The sequence below is a fragment of the Hippocampus bargibanti genome, linkage group LG12, assembly GCF_051943395.1.
Source record: "Hippocampus bargibanti isolate YZ-2025 linkage group LG12, ASM5194339v1, whole genome shotgun sequence".
In the NCBI taxonomy this organism is placed as follows: domain Eukaryota; kingdom Metazoa; phylum Chordata; class Actinopteri; order Syngnathiformes; family Syngnathidae; genus Hippocampus; species Hippocampus bargibanti.
The window spans coordinates 2832679-2851908 of NC_142745.1; the positions used below are offsets into that span (position 1 = coordinate 2832679).

Below are 19230 nucleotides of genomic sequence, written 5' to 3' on the forward strand. Positions count from 1 at the left end.
GTCATGTGAAAAGCAAAACGACGTGACAGAATCGGTAAAACGTTTTTTGACTGCCCCCCCCCCCTCTTTTCTCTTTCTCGACGACTAATGACAATCAGCAAAACGATCACAACAGGCTGCTGTTTGTCACAAGTGCTCATTAGATGTCATTCATCGTCCCTTGTGATCTACTGGCGACTTTGAAATCATCAGTGGCCACAAGATGTGCTCGAAAAAAAAACATCAGATGTCGACCTACAATTGGATTATAAACTGCAAATGTCCGTTGAACTATTGTAAATGCATAAAATATGACGGACTAGTTTTAAATGAGAAACCAATGGGCAATGTGATGAACTTTGGATCAGTTGTATATACAGTACAGTGATACCGCGGTTTTCGACCATAATGTGTTTCAGAAACCTGTTCGAAAACCGATTTGTTCAAAAACCGAAACAACACTTTCCATTAAAATCAATGTAAAAAAATCTTAATCCGTTCAAAGTCTAGAAAACAACTTTTTAACTATTTCATGGCATGAACCGGATAAAAACTTAATAATAGAGCAGGTCATGTGTAAAATTCTATAAAAACAAACTTATTTTTGCCAATTTTTAACATCTGTACATAAAAATCTCTACCTTTCTGCCACGGGGCCTATCCCAGCTGTCTTTGGGCAAACACGGGGTACACTAACTTTCTTTAAAATCATACTATTCAGGAGATATTAACCAAATATGTCTGCATTTTCGCAAAAATAAAACAACAGCAATATTAATGCGTCGGTCACAAAGAGGAAGACATATAAGGAAGTGACGTATAAGGAAGCGGAGGGTAGTCGAGTGATGCATTCAGATGATGTATACATAAAAAATGACATTTTTGGTTGAAAACCGAATGGGATGAGAACCGAGACGTGAATTTGCAATCTACAGCAGCAAAATTGAGAGGGCTGGGACTGTGGGGTCAAAAGATAAAAACAAAGTATTCTATGCACAAAAGAAAATGTCAGGAGACTGAAATGTACAACTGCACACACACAAAATATTGATATATATTTTTTTCTGTCATCCTGGAAATGCTTATCCGAGAGGGGAAAAATAATGGAGAATTATTATGATAATGTACATTAGCTTTGGTAAACCATTTTCGAGCGTCAGGGGAGAATTCTCCACTTATTTTTCAGCCCAATATTTTTTTCTTCAGTATTTGTGTATACTGTTATCTATGTTAAATACGGCACCGTTCTATTTAGTTTGGAAAAAGGCACGTCATACAAGTTTCATTTACCTTTACACAATTATTTTGGTTGTATTGTAATTTTAATACATGGTAACCGGCGACCCTAAAACAACAAATCTTGTATTTGTTTGAAAACTATACCTTAAATTGAATTGGGTTGGTCATTTGTCATATAGATCAAAATAAATCTATTTATGAGGCTATTTATACCAGGTATATGTGAAGTATTTATGATTATAATTAAGGTCACATTAAGGTCAGCAATTATTCTTTAAACCGCAAATAACAAGCTGCTGTTTATTTGAACCACCAGTCATTTTTATTTGTTCAAAGTCACAGTCATGCAACTCTTACTGCATTTTCAAGTTTGTAGGTGTTTAAAGTACAACAAAATACACCATGCAAACATGAAAATATGTAATTTCAAAGCTTTGAACTTGAAAAAATGGCCTTTTCAACAACTTCAAAACCTGCACATTGCACATTTCCAGTTTAAAAAAGTACACAAAATGAATACTTGTCTGCACATCATGGTTATTTAGCATTTTGGTTTGAATCTGTCACGGTTTAAACAAACACATGCACTGCACACAATGCATACAATTGCATACGACAGTTCAACAGCATACAATGACATTTAACAATTACCCGACACCGAATGGTCATCCCGGGGGTCCTTTTGAGTGTCACTGATTGGAAACGACCAGCACCTGTGCAGGTGCAGGCGGGGGCGACAGCGCCCCCCGTTGGTCGCCAATCAGATCATGACAGTATCTACAGTTTTCTGAACGGCATCACATTTTATCATCCCTTCACCTCACACATACAAATTGTGTTTTACTATTATTTCGAGAGCTATTTGGATTTGTCTTTCACATTGTAAATTCATTAATCTCAACATCTAAAGACCATAAATACTATAAATAAAATCTTTGAGGCATATGTGTCCATATTTTTCTTCACTGGCAGGCCTTTATACTTGAGCCCTGCAATGTCAAGTCAAACTTAGCAAAGCTCCCATGAATAATGACGGCGTTATGTTCGAAATCACTTTTCAGCCATCCGCTAATAAAGACATCAGCGCGTATGATTTGCCGCTGCACATTTCTAAAATATCATCTTTAAAAAAAAAAAAAAAAAAAGCTCAGCGCTGCAGAAAATTAGCCGTTCCTAACTCTCATTGAGCGCAACAATGCATCATGTTGTAATACAGCACTCAAGACAACATAATTACTTATATTATAATTAAAAGTGATTCGTCATCGTGGAATGAATGCATTCAATAATATTTGCGCTTAATATAAGCTAGCTTTACACCTTGGTATTCATCAGCATGAGTTCCCCCCAAATGGTGAGAAGCTTGATTCTTTGTATTCACACCTTGTCTCATAATGATAATTTACATTAAATGTGAAAACACTGTAATACCATCAGTTTACTTTTGATATGTGTATTTCCAAACTAGAGGTATAAAGGTGGAAAAGCCCTTGACCCAATATTTTTTTTTTTGCTGTGGCTGATAATGTCCACAAGAGGGCAGTCAAAGCCTGAATTGTTCTGAATTTAATTGCTTCTGTATGACACAATGGATTAAAACAAGTTTACACCCCCCCTTCAAATGTTGATGTTTGCGATTCCATAACTTTTTTTTCCTCATTGCAACTTGCAACCAGCATACAACATAATTTTGAATAAAAATAGGTGATTGCACAAGTGTGTTCACCTTGGGTCTTTTAAATTTACCAATCACATTCATTTTAACGGGAAAATCAGAGCATAGCATTGTCATCAAATGGTGAGTATAGTTTTGCTTTTGTGAATGTTGCTGTGCCGATAACAATTTTGTGTTTGGGAGCCTTTTAACTGAGCGAGTTGCTTGTTCTGTAGCCACAAAGGGACATAAATTTTCTTGTGCCGGTCCCAAGCCCTGATAAATACAGAGGGTTGTGTCAGGAAGGGCATCCGACGTAAAAGCTTGGCCAAAACAAACATGGAGGACACTGATTTGCTGTGGCGACCCCTTGAGGGGAAAAGCCAAAAGGAAAAGAAGAATCACATTCATTTTAAAATCGTGTTAAATGTGAGTTTACACTTTAAAGTTCCTCTGATTAATCTAAAATGTTTGCTAATCTTTTTTTCCCTTCCCACCGGTGTCTGTTATTTCCCGCACTCTTTGCAACGTTATCTTAATGTTTTATTTTGACCTCTTTTCTAAAAAAGACGGCAACAAACCAACGACAAGACACTAAGTTGAACAAGTTCTAGTTCACGTTAATGGTGAAAAAAGTTAAAACAGTATTGGTTTTTTTTTTCGACGTAAAAGCTTGGCCAAAACAAAAATGGAGGACACTGCTTCGCTGTGGCGACCCCTTAAGGGGAAAAGCCGAAAGGAAAACAAGAATCACATTCATTTTAAAATCGTGTTAAATGTGAGTTTGTCATTTTTTGCCAACGTTGACTGTTGTTTCACACACTTTTTGGAACGTTATCTCAATGTTTTATTTTGACTTCTTTTCTAAAAAAGACGGCAACAAGACACTAAATTGAGCAAGCTCTAGTTCACGCTGATGGTGGAAAAAGTTCAAAAATTATCACGTTTTTTTTCTTATCTTGTCACGCTAAAACCTGGCATTTGAACAGGGGTGTTTAGACTTTTTATACCCACTTGATTTTTACCAACCGCTGTCATCGAGTAACAGCCGTTACCACCCTGAGAATGTTTAAAGAATTTCAAGTTGACACAAAAATGCCAATGACGAGCTGTCTTCGTTGATCATGCTCTCCTTCGAAGGGCCTTCACCTGACTGACTCAAATGAGTAATTACCTCCCCTCCTCACCCCTCATATACAAATAACCAAGCTCTCCCGTGGACTATTATGGCCTTCTGGAGACATCTTTACAGTCGACAGGAGGTACAGCTTCAGTCGACAACTCCCGCGTCTGTAACATAAACATTTACTGCGCAACGTAATTATAACTCGAGTGCATCGTTTCCAAACATCTCTTTTAAGGGGAAACATTTTCTTAAGTCACCTAATGAGGCAACACGTCTTTTCAAGATGCAATAAAAAGTACCTAATGTGATGGAAAATTGCCTGAAAGCCCTATAAAGCAAAAGTGAATCACAAAGTGCATCACTGATCCTTTCATGTAAATAGCTTACTGATCTGTACTTTATAAGCTCATTTATTTCAACAAAGCAGAGAATGATTACTGAGACCCCCTCCCACCTGGCCCCCCCGGGCAAAGTTTGTAATGTTTTATGATCCAGCGTTTAACATTTTTGGGTGTACAGGATCACAGAACATTAAATTAAGAAGTTATCCGAACGCCCGCTGACTGAATGTTTTCGTCTTATTTTGCGCTAATGATACAAAACAATGTGGGTCCTGCAGCCCTGTAATGATGATGATTAATAAGTACAGCAATTACATTTTATCACTGCTTCTATTGTATTTTTTTACACAAGTCTCATGCTTCTCACTAACATTTTAGTGTTGGAAGGGTTCCTTCATGAGAGAATTTTACTGGTTTTGTGTTGGTAAAAAGCACGTTGGAATCAGATTTGTAACACTGTGAGCAGCAAACGTGCCTGTTTTTAATGAAACCGCATTTCAAGTTATTGGATTGTATTAGCCTTTATTAGTCTCACATTGGAGAAATTTTCATTTCACAGCAGCAAAGTCATTAAAAGTAAGATGAAAAGAAAGGAAGAAGTAGAAAAAAGAAATACACGACCTGCTGTAAAGGTAGCCTCTCTCGCGGCGCCATCTTGAAGTCAAAACAACAACATAAATACACGAGAATGCGATATGAGATATGAGAAATATTTCGAGAGACAAAGGTAATTGCACTAAAGACATTCTTTTTAAAAAACTGATGTCAATACTGTTTTTGTTTTACACGCACTATAATCAAAATAGGATTATAATGGTGATTTTAAAGAACGTTTAACACGTCCTTTGTAATTTCGTCATTGCGTATTTAAAAAAAAAATTCTTGGACATGTTATGAAACTACAACGAATTAGTTAGAATCTAACTACCGGCAATTCATTCGATGATTTGAAATTCCAAGTCAAAGTAAAAAGCACAATTTGGGACGAACTGACAAACGCTGACAAGCATCTCCATCTTGTGGCCAGTAACGATATTGTACTTTTACGATTTTTGCTTGGTCTCAATACAGAGGCGAAAGACAAACCATTGAGATAAACTACGATGCCATGCAACCTGAAATATTGTGCCATGCTTGAATAAGAACAAAAAAAAAAGACTCTCGGCTTGCTTTGAAGCGGAACTGGGCTGTGCGAGAGAGAAAACGTGATCATAAAATTCCTTACATGACAATTTTGAAGCGGCGGGGAGAACTTTGGAAATGTCCACTAAATGTTGCACGTGGTGGTCCTTCAAGATGAAGGTTATGGAAACATAGCCTATTTCGCTTGATGACACACACACACACACACACACACACACATAGCTTTGATTAGCAGTGCTACGTAAACAGAGACTTGGGCCCACTCACAAGCCATCTCTTACTGGTTTATTATTTTAAGGTTTGCGTCGGCGCGGTTGGCATTCAGCAAATTTCCTGTGGAAAGTTCTGTCGCTCTCGCAGGAATGTAACCTGCACGCAGTCGGAGCAGCGTACCGAATATAATGCTGGGCGTGGTGTTTATGTACATAATGGCTTGTTCCGGGAGGCTCTTGGTGTTGCTTAGCTCTCCTCCTGCAGAAGCTGAAGTCTATCCTCGGTATAGTGAGGCCTGCTGTGTCCCGTGTCGATGGCCTCGCAGTCGTCTGTGAAAAACACCAAGTCCTGCCAAAAGCAATAAAGCTGTGAGGTCACGTCCAAGAAGCCAAACAGTCTAGCGGTGAGTCAAGAGTATCCTTCAGAAGTTTGAGAGGCTCTCACCCGATAGCAAATTCGTGTGATGATGGTATACAAGTTCTGGATTTTGGTTTTCAGAAGCACCATCCGGGGTCGCTCTTTGCAGTACTGGCTGGGATGGTTCAGAAGCACATAGAGGAAGTCGCGGAGTTTGGTCGTCACGCAGGAGTTCTGCGAGGAGAAAGCCATCACTGTCTTTCAATGGCATGAACTAAGGCATCAATTGACTTAACACATTCACTGGCATTCTCAAATTTATTCAGGAATTGATAAGTATGACGTGGAGTGTTATTCCCGAATTTGTTGAGAAAACTGACAATTTGACATGTTAGTTAAGATTTTATCAATGTGACACATACAATTTGCTTTTGTTGGACACATAAAATCATCCGGTGGGCCCGATATGGCCCCTGGGCCTTTAGTTTGGCACCTGTAATCTTGGGATCGCGTTCCATGAACCTGCTGCGCATGTTTTGGGAATTTTGGAGGAATATAAAGTAGCCGAAGACGAACCACGCAGACACAGGGAGAACATACAAACTCCACCCTGGAAGTCCAGTCGAATCCAATCGAACCCTGCACCTCCCCATAGAGAGGGGGGCGTGCTAACCAACCGTGTTAAAACATTTTTTTTCCCCGCAGGTCACATTTCTTCTCTACGGCCGTTACAATGTTTAATCTCCTGCACATATCATGTAACGAACACACACAAAAATTAATGAATAACTAGTATTTAAATTTGAAGTAAAAAAATAATGATTGTTACTGTGCTTTGTATGGGAACTTAAAAAGAATTGGTTCGGACTTTAGCAAGCATCATGGAGCTTGACATGCTTGATTTGCTTTTGCGGGCCGAATAAAATGATGTGGTGGGCCAGATTTGGCCCCCGGGCCTTGACTTGAATTTATCTCGAATTTGCTTTAGGCAGAATGTATGCAGTACATTTCACACAGTAGTCAACAAAATCGCTTTGCTTCTTTTTCTATGTTCTTCGATTTTCTATGAAACAACTCGGGCGTTAATCGAACAAATATCAAAACAAAAATGTCAAGATGGCTGCCAACGCAAAGTTCAATAACCTCTATTACAGATGGCGCAGGTGGACATAAAGTTATACAACTTACATGGACATCGAGGAAGATGGTTGGGAGCACCTCAGCACAAGTTTTCTGGCAAAACAATCGAAGACAACATTAACGATAAATCACCGAAAAACGTGCCGTGGACACACAATTGGAGAAGCATACCGTGCGATGGTAAGTGTGGATCTTTTCCAACAAGTTCATCACTTCTTTGCTGAGGCTCAGCGACCTGGAGTAACATGTCGGAGGCGCGCATTCAGTCAGACAAACCAAGCTGAAGATACACAAGGCGATGACTGCTCCAGCTTTCATGTTGTAAAACTGTTGCACTTTCGCTGGTTGCTCCAAAAGTATGCGCAACGCTTGGACGCTCAGTCACAAAGTGGAGGGCGACTTGCTGCATTTTAAATGGCGGAATTGAGAAGAAAAAAAACGATGTGTGGAATGACGTGTAGTGGAATAGCAACGCCAAAGAAAATATTCGACCGTCGGGACAATGTTTCGGAGTGGGAGGCATTTTACATCGAAATTGTAAATTGGAGTGGACACACGCTTGAGCCCATGTTTATCTATTAAAAAAAACTCTATGTATTATTTTAGTTTTTAAAATGTAATATGCAAATCGGGATAAATAAAAAGTGAAAAATACAAGTCGTCTGACAGTGCCGAGAAAACATTTTTCTGGTTCGGAGAAGGAACCGAAGAAGGAACCGATGAGCCGAGTCATTCAGAGATTAGGAAGGGAAAATGTGTATGTTAGCAGTGTCTGAAACTCATGACAAAAAGTTAGCGGACACCAGGGCAGACACTTCTGAAAAGTTGCCTGCCCGGCCATAAAGTTGCCTGCCCCATTTTCACACCTAGAAACACAATAAGACAAGTAATTGAAATAAAAAAACATTGTTGCGAAGTATAAATGATTTTTTTTTAATTAAGGAAGTACCTACCACAAATGCAAATGCTAAAGATTTTGCTCCAGTTGTCATTTGTCGTCATGGTGCACAATGCAATGTCTGTGTTGCGATGTCTGCTAAAAGCTACGTGGACTGCTCTTTCTGAGCGCCTTTCAATACTTTCAAGTACACTTTACAGTCACGGTATAGCCTGTTTTGTGCTTCAGACTATACCGTGACTGTATAAGTGTACTTGAAAGTTTTGAAAGGCGCTTGGCTTGTAGCGGTTTGCTTCTAGGTTTTGCTTTAACGAATAAAACAAACATTTGATTTGAAAAAAAACATGTTTTTTTTTTCCTTCAAGAAGTTGTCGGCCACGCGGGCCGACACGTTTTGAAAGTTGTACACCCGATGTAAAAGTTGTACGCCCCGGGCATCCAGGCAGACGTTATTTCAAACGCTGATGATAGATAAAATGTTTGTTTTTGAGTAGTGAACGAGGTTGTTTGCTGTAGCATCTTACTTTGGTTTGAAGATCTGATCAATGACGTCATTGATCGACGCGGAAATTACGACACTCCAACCAATTACTCATTTTGGATAAAATTTAGCCGGAGCAAAATTTTCAGAAATTGATTTTTTAAAAAGCACAACGTTTTCAAATGTGTTATTTATTTCTTGAGGCATTTGGCATGCCTTTGATCAATCACAATAAATACTATTATGATCCAGGGATTTATTATTTATTATTTTTTTTCCAAGTTCCAAGAGAATTTCGTCTGGATTCGCAGACATGCAGGCACCCATGCATAGGTGTAACACCCAAACCACAAAACCTCAAATGCAATGTCGGCAAGTGTTGTTATACTGTAGCATTTAGCATCGGCCTGTTACTTGGCTGTTGGTAATTTGTTCTTTTCACTTGATCTACTTTTAAAACATTGGAAAGAATAGTTACAATGTTTCAACCATCTTTTGACCAGCACGCTACTTTTAACAATTACAAAAAAAATATGGAAATGGACTCGTCACCAACTCAAAAACAAGACTTCCTGAATATTCAGCGTGAGTCTTAAAACGTCAAATATAGCTATATGCGGTGGAATCTTTGTAAAATACGCTCAAGTAGAAGTCATTTGAAGCCAGACGTCGGTTGTCCTTTAAGTCAAATCATGAAATAATTGTTTTATGAAACATTTAAAATGCCATCGTTAAAAAAAATGATGTCAATTCTTACAATGAATGATAAGATCCTGTCCAGTAAATGTTAAGTTTCGGTTGTTGGGGCCACGCAACCTTTCTTCAAATTGAGAAAGTTCCTTTTCTTCTTTCTCTTCGGAGTGCAAATCCTAATATGAGATTGAGGTGGATCCCGAAAGACAAACAGCCTTTCACCAGAGGCCTGACAGATCACTTCTCCATTTCCAGAAGTCGGAGGCATGTCTTCTTCTGCCAAGCTGTGGAACGTTTCATTTCCTCTCTCCGTGTCGCCTTGGCCGGGAGCCTCACCGTGCCGCTGTGTGTTTTCACCGATGGCTGATTTATACCCAGGCGGTTTTACCTTCATAAAATTATCCTCTTTTGCTTTTTCTGCAAATGCCAGATGAGATCTAGGTAGAAGTCTTTCCATGAGGCTTTGCCTCTTTTCCCGGAGTCTCTGAGATCTGGGGTACAAAAGACATGCTGTTTTAAAGGCCGTGATGTACATGCGTTAAACCCGGACGTTGTCACCTCTTGACGACATGCACATTTCATCTCATAAAAGAAATATGTCGTCGTTCATGACACACGAGCTGATAACCGGCCTTGTTCTTGAGATTTCTTAATATGGCAGCTTTTCACTTACCTTTCCCTTTCCACATGTGGCATATTCAGCAGACTTCGGTGTACAAGGTCCTCCTTCAGTTTGACAGGAAGATGCAGATTAGCCCTGGAAAGTTAAAGCTGATTCTTATAAATACAACAAAAACAATGGTTTTATAACTTCATCATAATATGTTAGCACTTTATAAAGTAAATGATGTGTGACAAGTATGATCTTTTTACTTCTCAGATCCAAAAGATTTTATCTATGAGACATTAGTCAGAGTCAGATTAGACCAAATGACGACTTGTACGACAGTATTTCTATTAGTTCATCCCTTCACCTTGGTTCCATGCGACCGAAATGACAGATTACGATTCTAATCCGAATGCTCACTCGGAATGTTCCTGCTCTGCGGATGAGGAACCAACATGTTGTTTTGGACAGAGGGCATCTTTGATCGAAAGAAGTTCACTCTCCGGGATCGTGGGGACCAACAGACGCAGAAGCTCGAGGAGAACATCAACAGGCACGCGGCACTGTTTGACCAGTTCGGATGCGAAAAGTAGATCCTGAAATACAGAAGTGAACACCTTATAGTTAAAGGACAACCGACAGCACTTTTTTTATTTCCTAACTGACATTGGAAAAACGTTTTATAGCATCTAAAATACCCAAAACACGCAGGATGATATTTTTAGTCAAATGCAAAACACCAATAAAAATGACTTAAAGTGTCCAAAAAACTTCAAATTGAACCCGGAAGTGGCCAGTTTCAGAAGGTCCCGCCCCCTTGTTCGTGATGTCACGGCAAGATGTCTTGCCTTGCTCGAGAATCAAAACAATGGCCTCAGATTCGGCGAAGATGCTTTCTTGTTACTCGTCCGGTTATGAATATGATTCAAATAGTTCTGAAGAGGAAAGCATACATGTTTGCAATCGATTCAAGGAGTCCTCCCATATCAATTCGAGCAGTCAATGACAGCAATGTAGCGTCCCAGAAAATGCACAAGATGGCGCCCAAGCTCCGTTGGAAATGGACTGATTTGTCTGCTGGGAATTTGTGTCAGCGAGTATCAAATAGTAGTCTTGGTGCAACACACAACGATTCACCATCGCGTTATTTATGTGTTTTCCTTGTAATTTCGCTATCAACACGGATCAACACGAAGTTTTCAGACCAAACAAAGTACCGCAAAATGCACTGTGTGTCCTTTCTCGGTCAGGGGTGTTCCTTCCGTGACGTCATGAATCGTCACCAACTCAAAAACAAGACTTTCTGAATACTCAGCGCGAGTCTTAAAACGTAAAATATAGCTATATGCGGTGGAATCTTTGTAAAATATGCTCAGTAGAAGTCATTTGAAGCGATTTTACAAATTATGGACACAACTTGTCCGCAGGCGTCGGTTGTCCTTTAAATGCACCACCCTTTTCTTTTTTTTGCTGCGTTCGTATAAAAAGCGTTTGAACCTGGTCGCAGTAGGAATAAAGTCTCTTGAGCGCCAGTTGCTCTCTTAGATCTTCCATCGTCTGATTGGCTGTCGTCATCTCCTGTAATCTGATAGATCAATTTGAAAATGTTAAAATCAGAATCAACAAAATGATGTCGTGTCCCAGAAGACCCGCGCTGACCCACCTGATGGTCAAACCCGTGATTACTTGATCACACCTATCGAGAGCCTCCTGGAGGATGGATGTCATTCGGCTCTCCTGTCTCAGCCCGAACAGCTCCTCCTCCTTGTCTTCTTTCTCACGGCCTTCTTCTGTGACATCAGCGTCCTCTGAGTGTGGTTGATTTGACCAATGATCCGTTTCCAGTCGGTCCAGCTCACCAATCTCTTCCTGGAGACGATGTTCTTCTTCTTCAAGACCCTGCAGGGAAACAAGACCAAAATATTTGTGTCACGTGACAGCTGTATTGGCATATGGAGTAATGCAGAAAAATATTATTCTACTGCTGAAAGGCAAAACAAAATACAGTAAAGTCGCGTTATATCGATATCGGATATATCGATAGTCCCGGTTATATCGATATTTTTTCTGACTCCCTTGAATATCGATATAACGAGACTTTACTGTATATAAGGATTATAAAGTGCATGGTCTGCTTTTGAAAAAAAGGCCTTTAGGTTCATCTCATAGTGTGGAAAATACGGTACATATTTTCATTAGTGGAGAAGTACACTGACTGCATCATGCTGTTTCTCATATTTTGGTTAACCGACTACAATTTCGGAGCAAACCTCTGGCCGAAGCAATAAAATACCCCAATTAAACTTGACATCAAACCCCTCTTACAAGGTAATGCCTCTGTATACTTTGGGCCATTTCTTGCTTCGCCAGACTCTTCGTCTCTCGAAGGTGATAAATTAGTAGGCTGTGTAGGGCGTGCAGCGCTCTGGACGTCTCCAAGACTTTGTTCCTCCTCTCAGCTTTTTGGTAGTGAACGGCGGCCATTTGCATTGCCAGATTGTCGGCCTGAGAACGCAAGTAGTCTTCTCTCTCCTCTCGCATCTCTTTGTCTACCTGCACGGTACAGATCAGCAAGCTACGCCTCAAATTAATCCGTGATTAACATTGACAGCTTATGAAATAAAAGCATCACCATACTAAGAAAGTGCATCACGTTAAAAAAAATTTCTCTTACCTTGTTTATAATGCCGCTATCCATTTCCTTTGCCCTCTCCTTTTCAAACATTTGGATCTGGTCCTGAAGCTTTTTGCGGTAGTGAACTAGGTCGGATGAAGCTTGTTTTTTTGGACCGGCTTTCTCATTCAAATGTGGATTTATCTGCAAAGGAAAATAACAAAATGGCCACCTCGGAGTTTAGAAATTCTGATTTCGTGGCCTTTTGTGATTAGAAATGAAAGCGTTCTGTGTGCAGTTTTGTCTGGCAGCCTTATACTTGAGTCCGATTAAAGTAGAGGGGCAACCGGGACAAAATGTAGGCCCGAATTCACCCCCCAAAAAAGAATAACTCTAACCACTTGGACTCCAGCAATAACTTACAGAAGCATGTTTCTTGTTTTTATGACGTCCTCACCATTTGTTGCTCACTGTCCTTCCTCCAATTTGTGAGGCAGGTGTGAACTTTGGTTCTGGACACTGCATGAGGCAGCATGAGGCATCGATCCATCACAGAGAGACACTTTTGGAACTCGAGTTTCATCGCCAGGAGCTCATCACCGGAGAGAGTCAGCTGAGACGAGCACAAAGATCTGAGAAGAATGCAGATGAGGACAATCATTACCCACAATTCTTAGTTCATTACCATCAATGCTTATGGAAGGTGAATTTGGTACATTGCCAAAAATCATCATTAAGATAGATTCTCAGGGAGGTTTTCCAGAAACGTTCCACCTTCACTGGCCCCATATCGCCTCATCGGGCTCCCTAACCTGAAGAAAGCTTTGCAGTGATCCCTGAGCTCCTTCTGTTCTCGCAGCTCCTTCTCCATGGCTCTGTTCAGGCTCTCCCTGGTGGTGCTTAGAGTGTGCAAGGCTACTTTGCCTTCCTGGTGAAGCATCTCTTGGCCTTGCAGGAGAGTTCTCCCTCCTTGGCCAGCGTCTGGGTCGACTTGAAGGAGTGAGTGGTGCGTGCTTGGCGGCAGGATGTTGAGTAGGTTGTGGATCGTCGACGGCTGAATGGCTTTGACATCTGCCATGGAGTTCTGGATTACACGCATGGTCACCTTGATAACAGACAAGGGAAGTCGCAATCTACTGAATGCACCTGCTGTGTATTTTATTTGGTTTTGCGTGTGTGTGTGTCTGGCGGAGTTTTACTGTACCTTGCGAATGTCAGCCGCAGCCTCCTCGTCTAAGTTATTGATGAGTTCAGCGAGCTCCAAGCTGTGAGTTGTTAGCAGGTCTTGCCAACAGTGAAGATGCTGCGCTATATCAATGCTGCCATCTTGATTCTTAGACAGACCAGATAAATCCTTCTGTCTCTGATTGTGGATCCTGAGCTGAAGAATGGAAAACATTGAATTACAATGTTATAGTACACTCTTGGGTGCCAAAATTCATTTATGTCACAGGCTGGATTTATATTACAGTTACCCTTGGAGGGCCACTATGACTGAAACCATCCAAAGAAGTCAAGAATAATGGTTTATTCAACTATTTTTTAACTTATTCACTGCCAGACGATGTGCAAAAATGTGTCCACTCCAGTGCCAGGTTTTTTTTGTCATTTTCACTCAAATTGCAGGACCCACAGAATATTGACTTTAAGGACTACATCAACATTCAATTCAGCGTAAGAAAACAGCGGCGGCTGTGCAAAAGGCAAATGCTTCCCCCTCGTGGAAGGGGAAAAACGTCGCCAGAGGTCTGACCAACGCTTTATCGGCACCACCCGCAAGAAAAACCAAAACGCATGCTTTGAAATTGCCTCATAAACTCGGGAATGGCAATGAATGAGTTAAGTGACTGTAATGAGGGGTTTGGTATAAAAATGCTTTACAGTGACACTTTTATTCATTGCAAATGAAAATGTGACATTTTGGTCGAGATTTCAACAAGCATCATGGAATTTGACATGTTTGATTTGTTTTTGCGGGCCACATAAAATTACAGATCTGGCCCCCGGGCCTTGAGTTTGACACCATCCATCCATCCATTAACTGATCTTCACTTTTGATCACTTTAAACTGACAGTAAAGTGCAGTATTTGCGAGACCGGGTAGGATAAAAATAATTTTCCAAACCATGTCGGAAATGAGCTCCCGTCGTTTCTTGACAAGTCCGCAGCGCATTGCTCGCTTCTCTTGACTCAAGGCATCATCTAGTCTTTGCCTCACCATCACCAGGTCCTTTTGGGCTTTCTCCTGGAGCGGAGTCAGCGTTTCAGCAGACACCGTGCTCCCTCTGGTGGAAAAGAGTCACTATGATGCATTAGCTTATGCTAACCTTGGCACAATCGTGAAGCAGAGCAATTATGCATCAGAACAGATGGTGATATTGTAGTAGCCCGACCTTCTGATGTTTGTGAACATGGCGTCCAAATTGCTGGAGGTTCTGGCGAAGGTGTCAGAAATGAGACTGTTGAGGCTGTGCAGGCTGTGCAAGAGGAACTTTCGCTGTGCATGGCGTTCACCAAGCACAAAACGCCAATTGGCAAGGATCACATCCAGAGTCTCTTCAAATGAATCCTGGACACAGATGAATCATGTTTTTGAATCTATTATTTTTTTTCATGATGTGCATTTGACATTTCACTCTATCACAGCTCTGCAATGTTTTCATTGAATGACAATGTAGTCTGCGTGTACATTGTATTTTAAGTATTTTTTTTACATGATGAAAATGATTCATATACAGTGAGACCTCAACTTACAAACACCTCAACTTACAAACTTTTTGTCTTACAAACGTCAAATGTATGAAAATTAAACCTTATAATAAGCACTATTTTCATAATACACACCCACCACGGCTGGCGCAGTGATCTTCGGCGGAAGCACACGACCGAACAGCACCAGAGGTTAAGTTACCAACAGTCCTTATGGAAGGTGACTCTCCTTCGATAAGCCATCAACGACCATCAAAAAGGTAAATAAAACTTTATTTTATAGCACAGTTTATTTCTTTAATTACAGTCCTCATGTAATGCGCCTCTCTTTCCAAACAGCAATTCCCTTTGACCTCCAATGCCATTCCATCAAGCCATCAATGACCATCACAAATGTAAATAAAGTGACTTTATGATACAATGCAGTGTATTTCTTTCATTACAATACAATAGCACATTTATTATACTAGAATAAGGTATGTTGTGTGTAGTTTTAAGGCTTATTTAGTTGAAAAGTATATTTTATGGAAACCCGGGAACGGATTATTCCCATTTTAATGGTTTCCTATGGGAAATATTTTTTTGAGATACACACTTTTCGCCTTACACACTGTCTGGGAACCAATTAAGTTCTTAAGTTGAGGTCTCACTGTATCCCATATCATCTTTTGTACTATTCTAAAACATGCTGGTCTCTTTTAACGTTATCAAATGCCTTAAATTATGCAATTAAAGTGGACATACAGTGGATTATATTTGGCCAAAATCATACCTGTATTCTGTTTGGGATTTACATTATATGACGATTGATGACCAGAGAGAACATGTGAAAACTCACGTGACACTGAAAGTAACTGTGCTGAAGACTACTAGCAGCGGTCTTCTCCAACTCGCCCATCTTTGTGGCCTCCTCCAGCTCCTCAGAGAAGATTTTATGAAGCTCCACCCGACGCCACTCAATGATCTGCCTCTGGACTTTCGCCGAAGCTTCTTCGTGGCGCACCAACAAGCTGCGTTGCAAGTGAGCCTGACTCAGCTTGTGAAGCTTCTCCAGGAGGACGCTACATTGGAGTAACTCCTAGTGAAGTCAACAATAAAATGAATGGGAATAAAAAGAAACTATCAACTCGCTACAGCATCCATTTTCGCAACCTGTTGTTCTGCATGTTGACATAAGAGCTCAGCGTGGGTCTTCTCTGCTGCTGCCCTGCGATGTTCTGCTTCCATCTCCTCCCGGGTCTCCAGGTTACACTTGGCCGCCAGCGCGGTCATGCGTGCACCTCGCTCCTCCTTCAGCCGACCTTCCATACCCAGCAACTGCCCATGGAGGACGTTGAGAAGTCTCTGCTGAGCCTGGAGGCTGACATGGCCGCGGTAATGCAGGCCTCCCAACAGGACTGATAAAAGGTCTTTGTAGATCTGAATCCGAGTGGCTTCCAAGTTGTTGGTGGCATGCAAGAGTGTGGACATTTCCAGGCTATCATGAATAGAAAAAAAAATGTTTTACAAAAAATATTAGTGGAAAGAAAATGACCTCCCCGAAAAAAATCCCTGCAGGAAATACACATTGATTTACTCCAGTTCCATGTTTTTATGAGAACATTGCTTTCAAATGTCAACTCGTATGAATTATGTATTCCCCTACTTCTCCAGTGCCTGGTTCATGTTCTGCGGTTCCTCCAGTACCATAATATCAACAATCCTGTCTTCAAAAGTTGCCTCATCTTTAACAGTCTCTGTCATGTCGCAGTCTGCATATTGCGGGTCTGGATCGCCTCTGTTTTTCTGCCGTATGAAATACAGCAATATTCATCTTCAGAATGGTATAAATATATTATTAACTGTCATATAACACAAAAAAATGAAAAATAAAAAGTACGCTGGAGATATTAAAATACCGTATCCGGTAGTTGTTTACTGGCTTGATTAGGTAATTCTCAGAGGTCCGGTGAATTGGCAAAAATTGTGATGAAAAAAAGGTGAATTTGAATTTAAATTTCTCTTGGCTGTTTCAAATGATAGAGGACTGTCAATATTCACCCTTTGCTGAAGAAGTCTGGTTCTCGCACCAATCAGGTTCATGGCGAGAAAGCCCAGCAACAGCAGCACCAAAGCAATAAAAAATCCACCAACAAATCCAGCAAAGTGCGCACCATGGTTCGGATAAATCTAAAACAAGAAAAAAACACAACAATAGTTCGTACAAGTTTAAAATACATCATGTATTGTAGCTGCTTATTTACCATGAAGGAGAACAATTTACCCGGTCTGTGGAATTAACCCGCAGTGTCAGATTGGCTGTCAATGGGCCAAACATGCTGACATCATTCTGTGGAATGAGAAAATGAGCAAAAGAACGTGTTATTGTTGTTATTCCATCATCATTGGAAGAGTAAGTCTGTCGAACGATATGGCAACAGAAATGCCACACTCGAAACCACCTGTGATAAATTTGAGAAGGTCAAAAATGCTGGAAGGTCCAGAACTCCCCTCTTATGACTTCTTATTTGAGCTGTATAATTGAGAATCATTTGCGATCCAGCTGAAAAGTTTAAATAATACTCTTCAAAATTGATGTACAGATAAAATGTGAATAATAACATATTTACAGTATAATGATGAACCAAATGTAAGACATACCAGATAAAGAATCAATTGCAAACACTTGGTATCCTCTCTCCACAACCCGGCCTTCAGTTTTTATGGGTACTATCCCAAAAATGGAGTCCCGGATGGCCACCTGAGAGAGATTAGTGCCACCCTCTGGACTCAGGTTGTGAATCAGTAGGAAAAATGTCAGCTGCGGAGGGTCTGCTTCAGCCAGTACCTGAGGTGTTGTCACATGAGTTGATGGTGACTTCCAGGAGCACACTGGTATGGATATATACAGTATTGTACATGTAACCAATATACCTGTGCACACTTGAGGAACTTGACCTTAAAGGCTGCTGGAGGTGTCAAACTCTGAAGCTGAAGAAACATTCACAATATAGAATGAAACGTTTTACACATTTCTTTTAGAATGGATGGAAACAATCTTGAGTGAGAAATGATGCAAAGCATCACCTGAGGTAGAGTATGGCCTGGATCATATCTGGTGAGTGAGCTTCTGCGATCTCGAAGTTGGAAAATGGCTTTTATGTGGCTGAAGGGTGTGTAGACAGAGTGCGCCCATGTGTCGGGAGAAGCGGATGAAAATACTGGGCTCTCAGTAGAATATAAATGTTGGAAATCCATGTTACCTATTGTGTTACAAAGTGCAAGATTATTTGAGGAAAAACATGATGTAGGCACAGTTGTTGTCTAAATTGCCACCAATATTTAGTGGGGCAGATGCGTATGTCAGCTCGCTCTAAGACATATTTTCAGAAATAGGCTGATCACAAAACATTAATATTTTATACATTTGATGAACATTTGCTAACATACAGTGTGTATGCAGCTGCAATCCTGGTAGGTACCCTCCAATGTCTTTGGTTTCAGAGAAGCTTGAAATGCTCTGCCCCGATGTCAAAGACATAAAAAAATGCAAATTAGACTAAATTGAGCGATGAATTTTTCCAGACATAAACAATTAAATATACGGCAAATGAATACTCACTTCATACTTTTGCACGAATTTCTTGCAGGCAACGAGGAGCACCAGCATATATCGTGGAAAGTTCCGTTACTTTGAAGTTGAGGGCAAATCACGCCTAGCGCCCGATTTTGGATGTCGTTAGGAGAACCGCTTGACGATGGACTTGACGGATAAAAACATGACACAAGGAGGTTGACTAAAATAGACCATATTGTAACCTTTTCCGCCATCAAATGTACCAGGAGCATCCGTTTTGGCTCTCACTCGGGAGAGCCGCAAGGCAGTGATTGCGTCGGTTCTGCTGTTGAAATACAACAAGAAAATTCCATATTTTAGGTGGTCTAAACGGATAATGTTGGTCAACATCCAGGCTTTGGGACTAAGCGCACATCCAACGATACTCCATTTTCCCAATCACCAATTTCCCAAACTATTCCAAAAGTTGGGAAGTGAAGG

The 19230-nt window shown here is 40.6% G+C and overlaps 2 protein-coding genes across 5 annotated transcripts; both read right to left on the minus strand.

Moving 5' to 3' along the window:
• Positions 1–5750: 5750 nt before the first annotated feature.
• cytl1 (cytokine like 1) lies at positions 5751–7626 on the minus strand. The gene is made up of 4 exons (XM_089010326.1): positions 7364–7626; positions 7241–7285; positions 6140–6286; positions 5751–6043 (listed from the first exon to the last, which is right to left on the minus strand). Exons 1-4 carry the CDS (start codon positions 7508–7510, stop codon positions 5942–5944), a joined length of 441 nt encoding a protein of 146 aa, XP_088866452.1. The 5' UTR covers positions 7511–7626; the 3' UTR covers positions 5751–5941.
• Positions 7627–8381: 755 nt separating this feature from the next.
• evc2 (EvC ciliary complex subunit 2) lies at positions 8382–19195 on the minus strand. 4 transcript variants are annotated; one of them, XM_089010321.1, is made up of 23 exons: positions 18796–19195; positions 18624–18691; positions 18261–18436; positions 18108–18164; positions 17835–18021; positions 17636–17736; positions 17458–17523; positions 17235–17363; positions 16840–16979; positions 16347–16671; positions 16033–16272; positions 14879–15054; positions 14611–14770; positions 13690–13866; positions 13298–13590; positions 12943–13117; positions 12546–12689; positions 12197–12424; positions 11535–11770; positions 11369–11456; positions 10292–10467; positions 9938–10021; positions 8382–9755 (listed from the first exon to the last, which is right to left on the minus strand). In XM_089010321.1, exons 1-23 carry the CDS (start codon positions 19020–19022, stop codon positions 9359–9361), a joined length of 4050 nt encoding a protein of 1349 aa, XP_088866447.1. In that variant the 5' UTR covers positions 19023–19195; the 3' UTR covers positions 8382–9358. The 4 variants fall into 4 exon arrangements, with proteins under 4 accessions (XP_088866447.1, XP_088866443.1, XP_088866446.1 ...); XM_089010317.1 differs by lacking the exon at positions 18796–19195 and having other exon boundaries at positions 11535–11661; positions 11731–11770; positions 18624–18729; XM_089010320.1 differs by lacking the exon at positions 18796–19195 and having other exon boundaries at positions 8750–9755; positions 18624–18693.
• Positions 19196–19230: the final 35 nt, after the last annotated feature.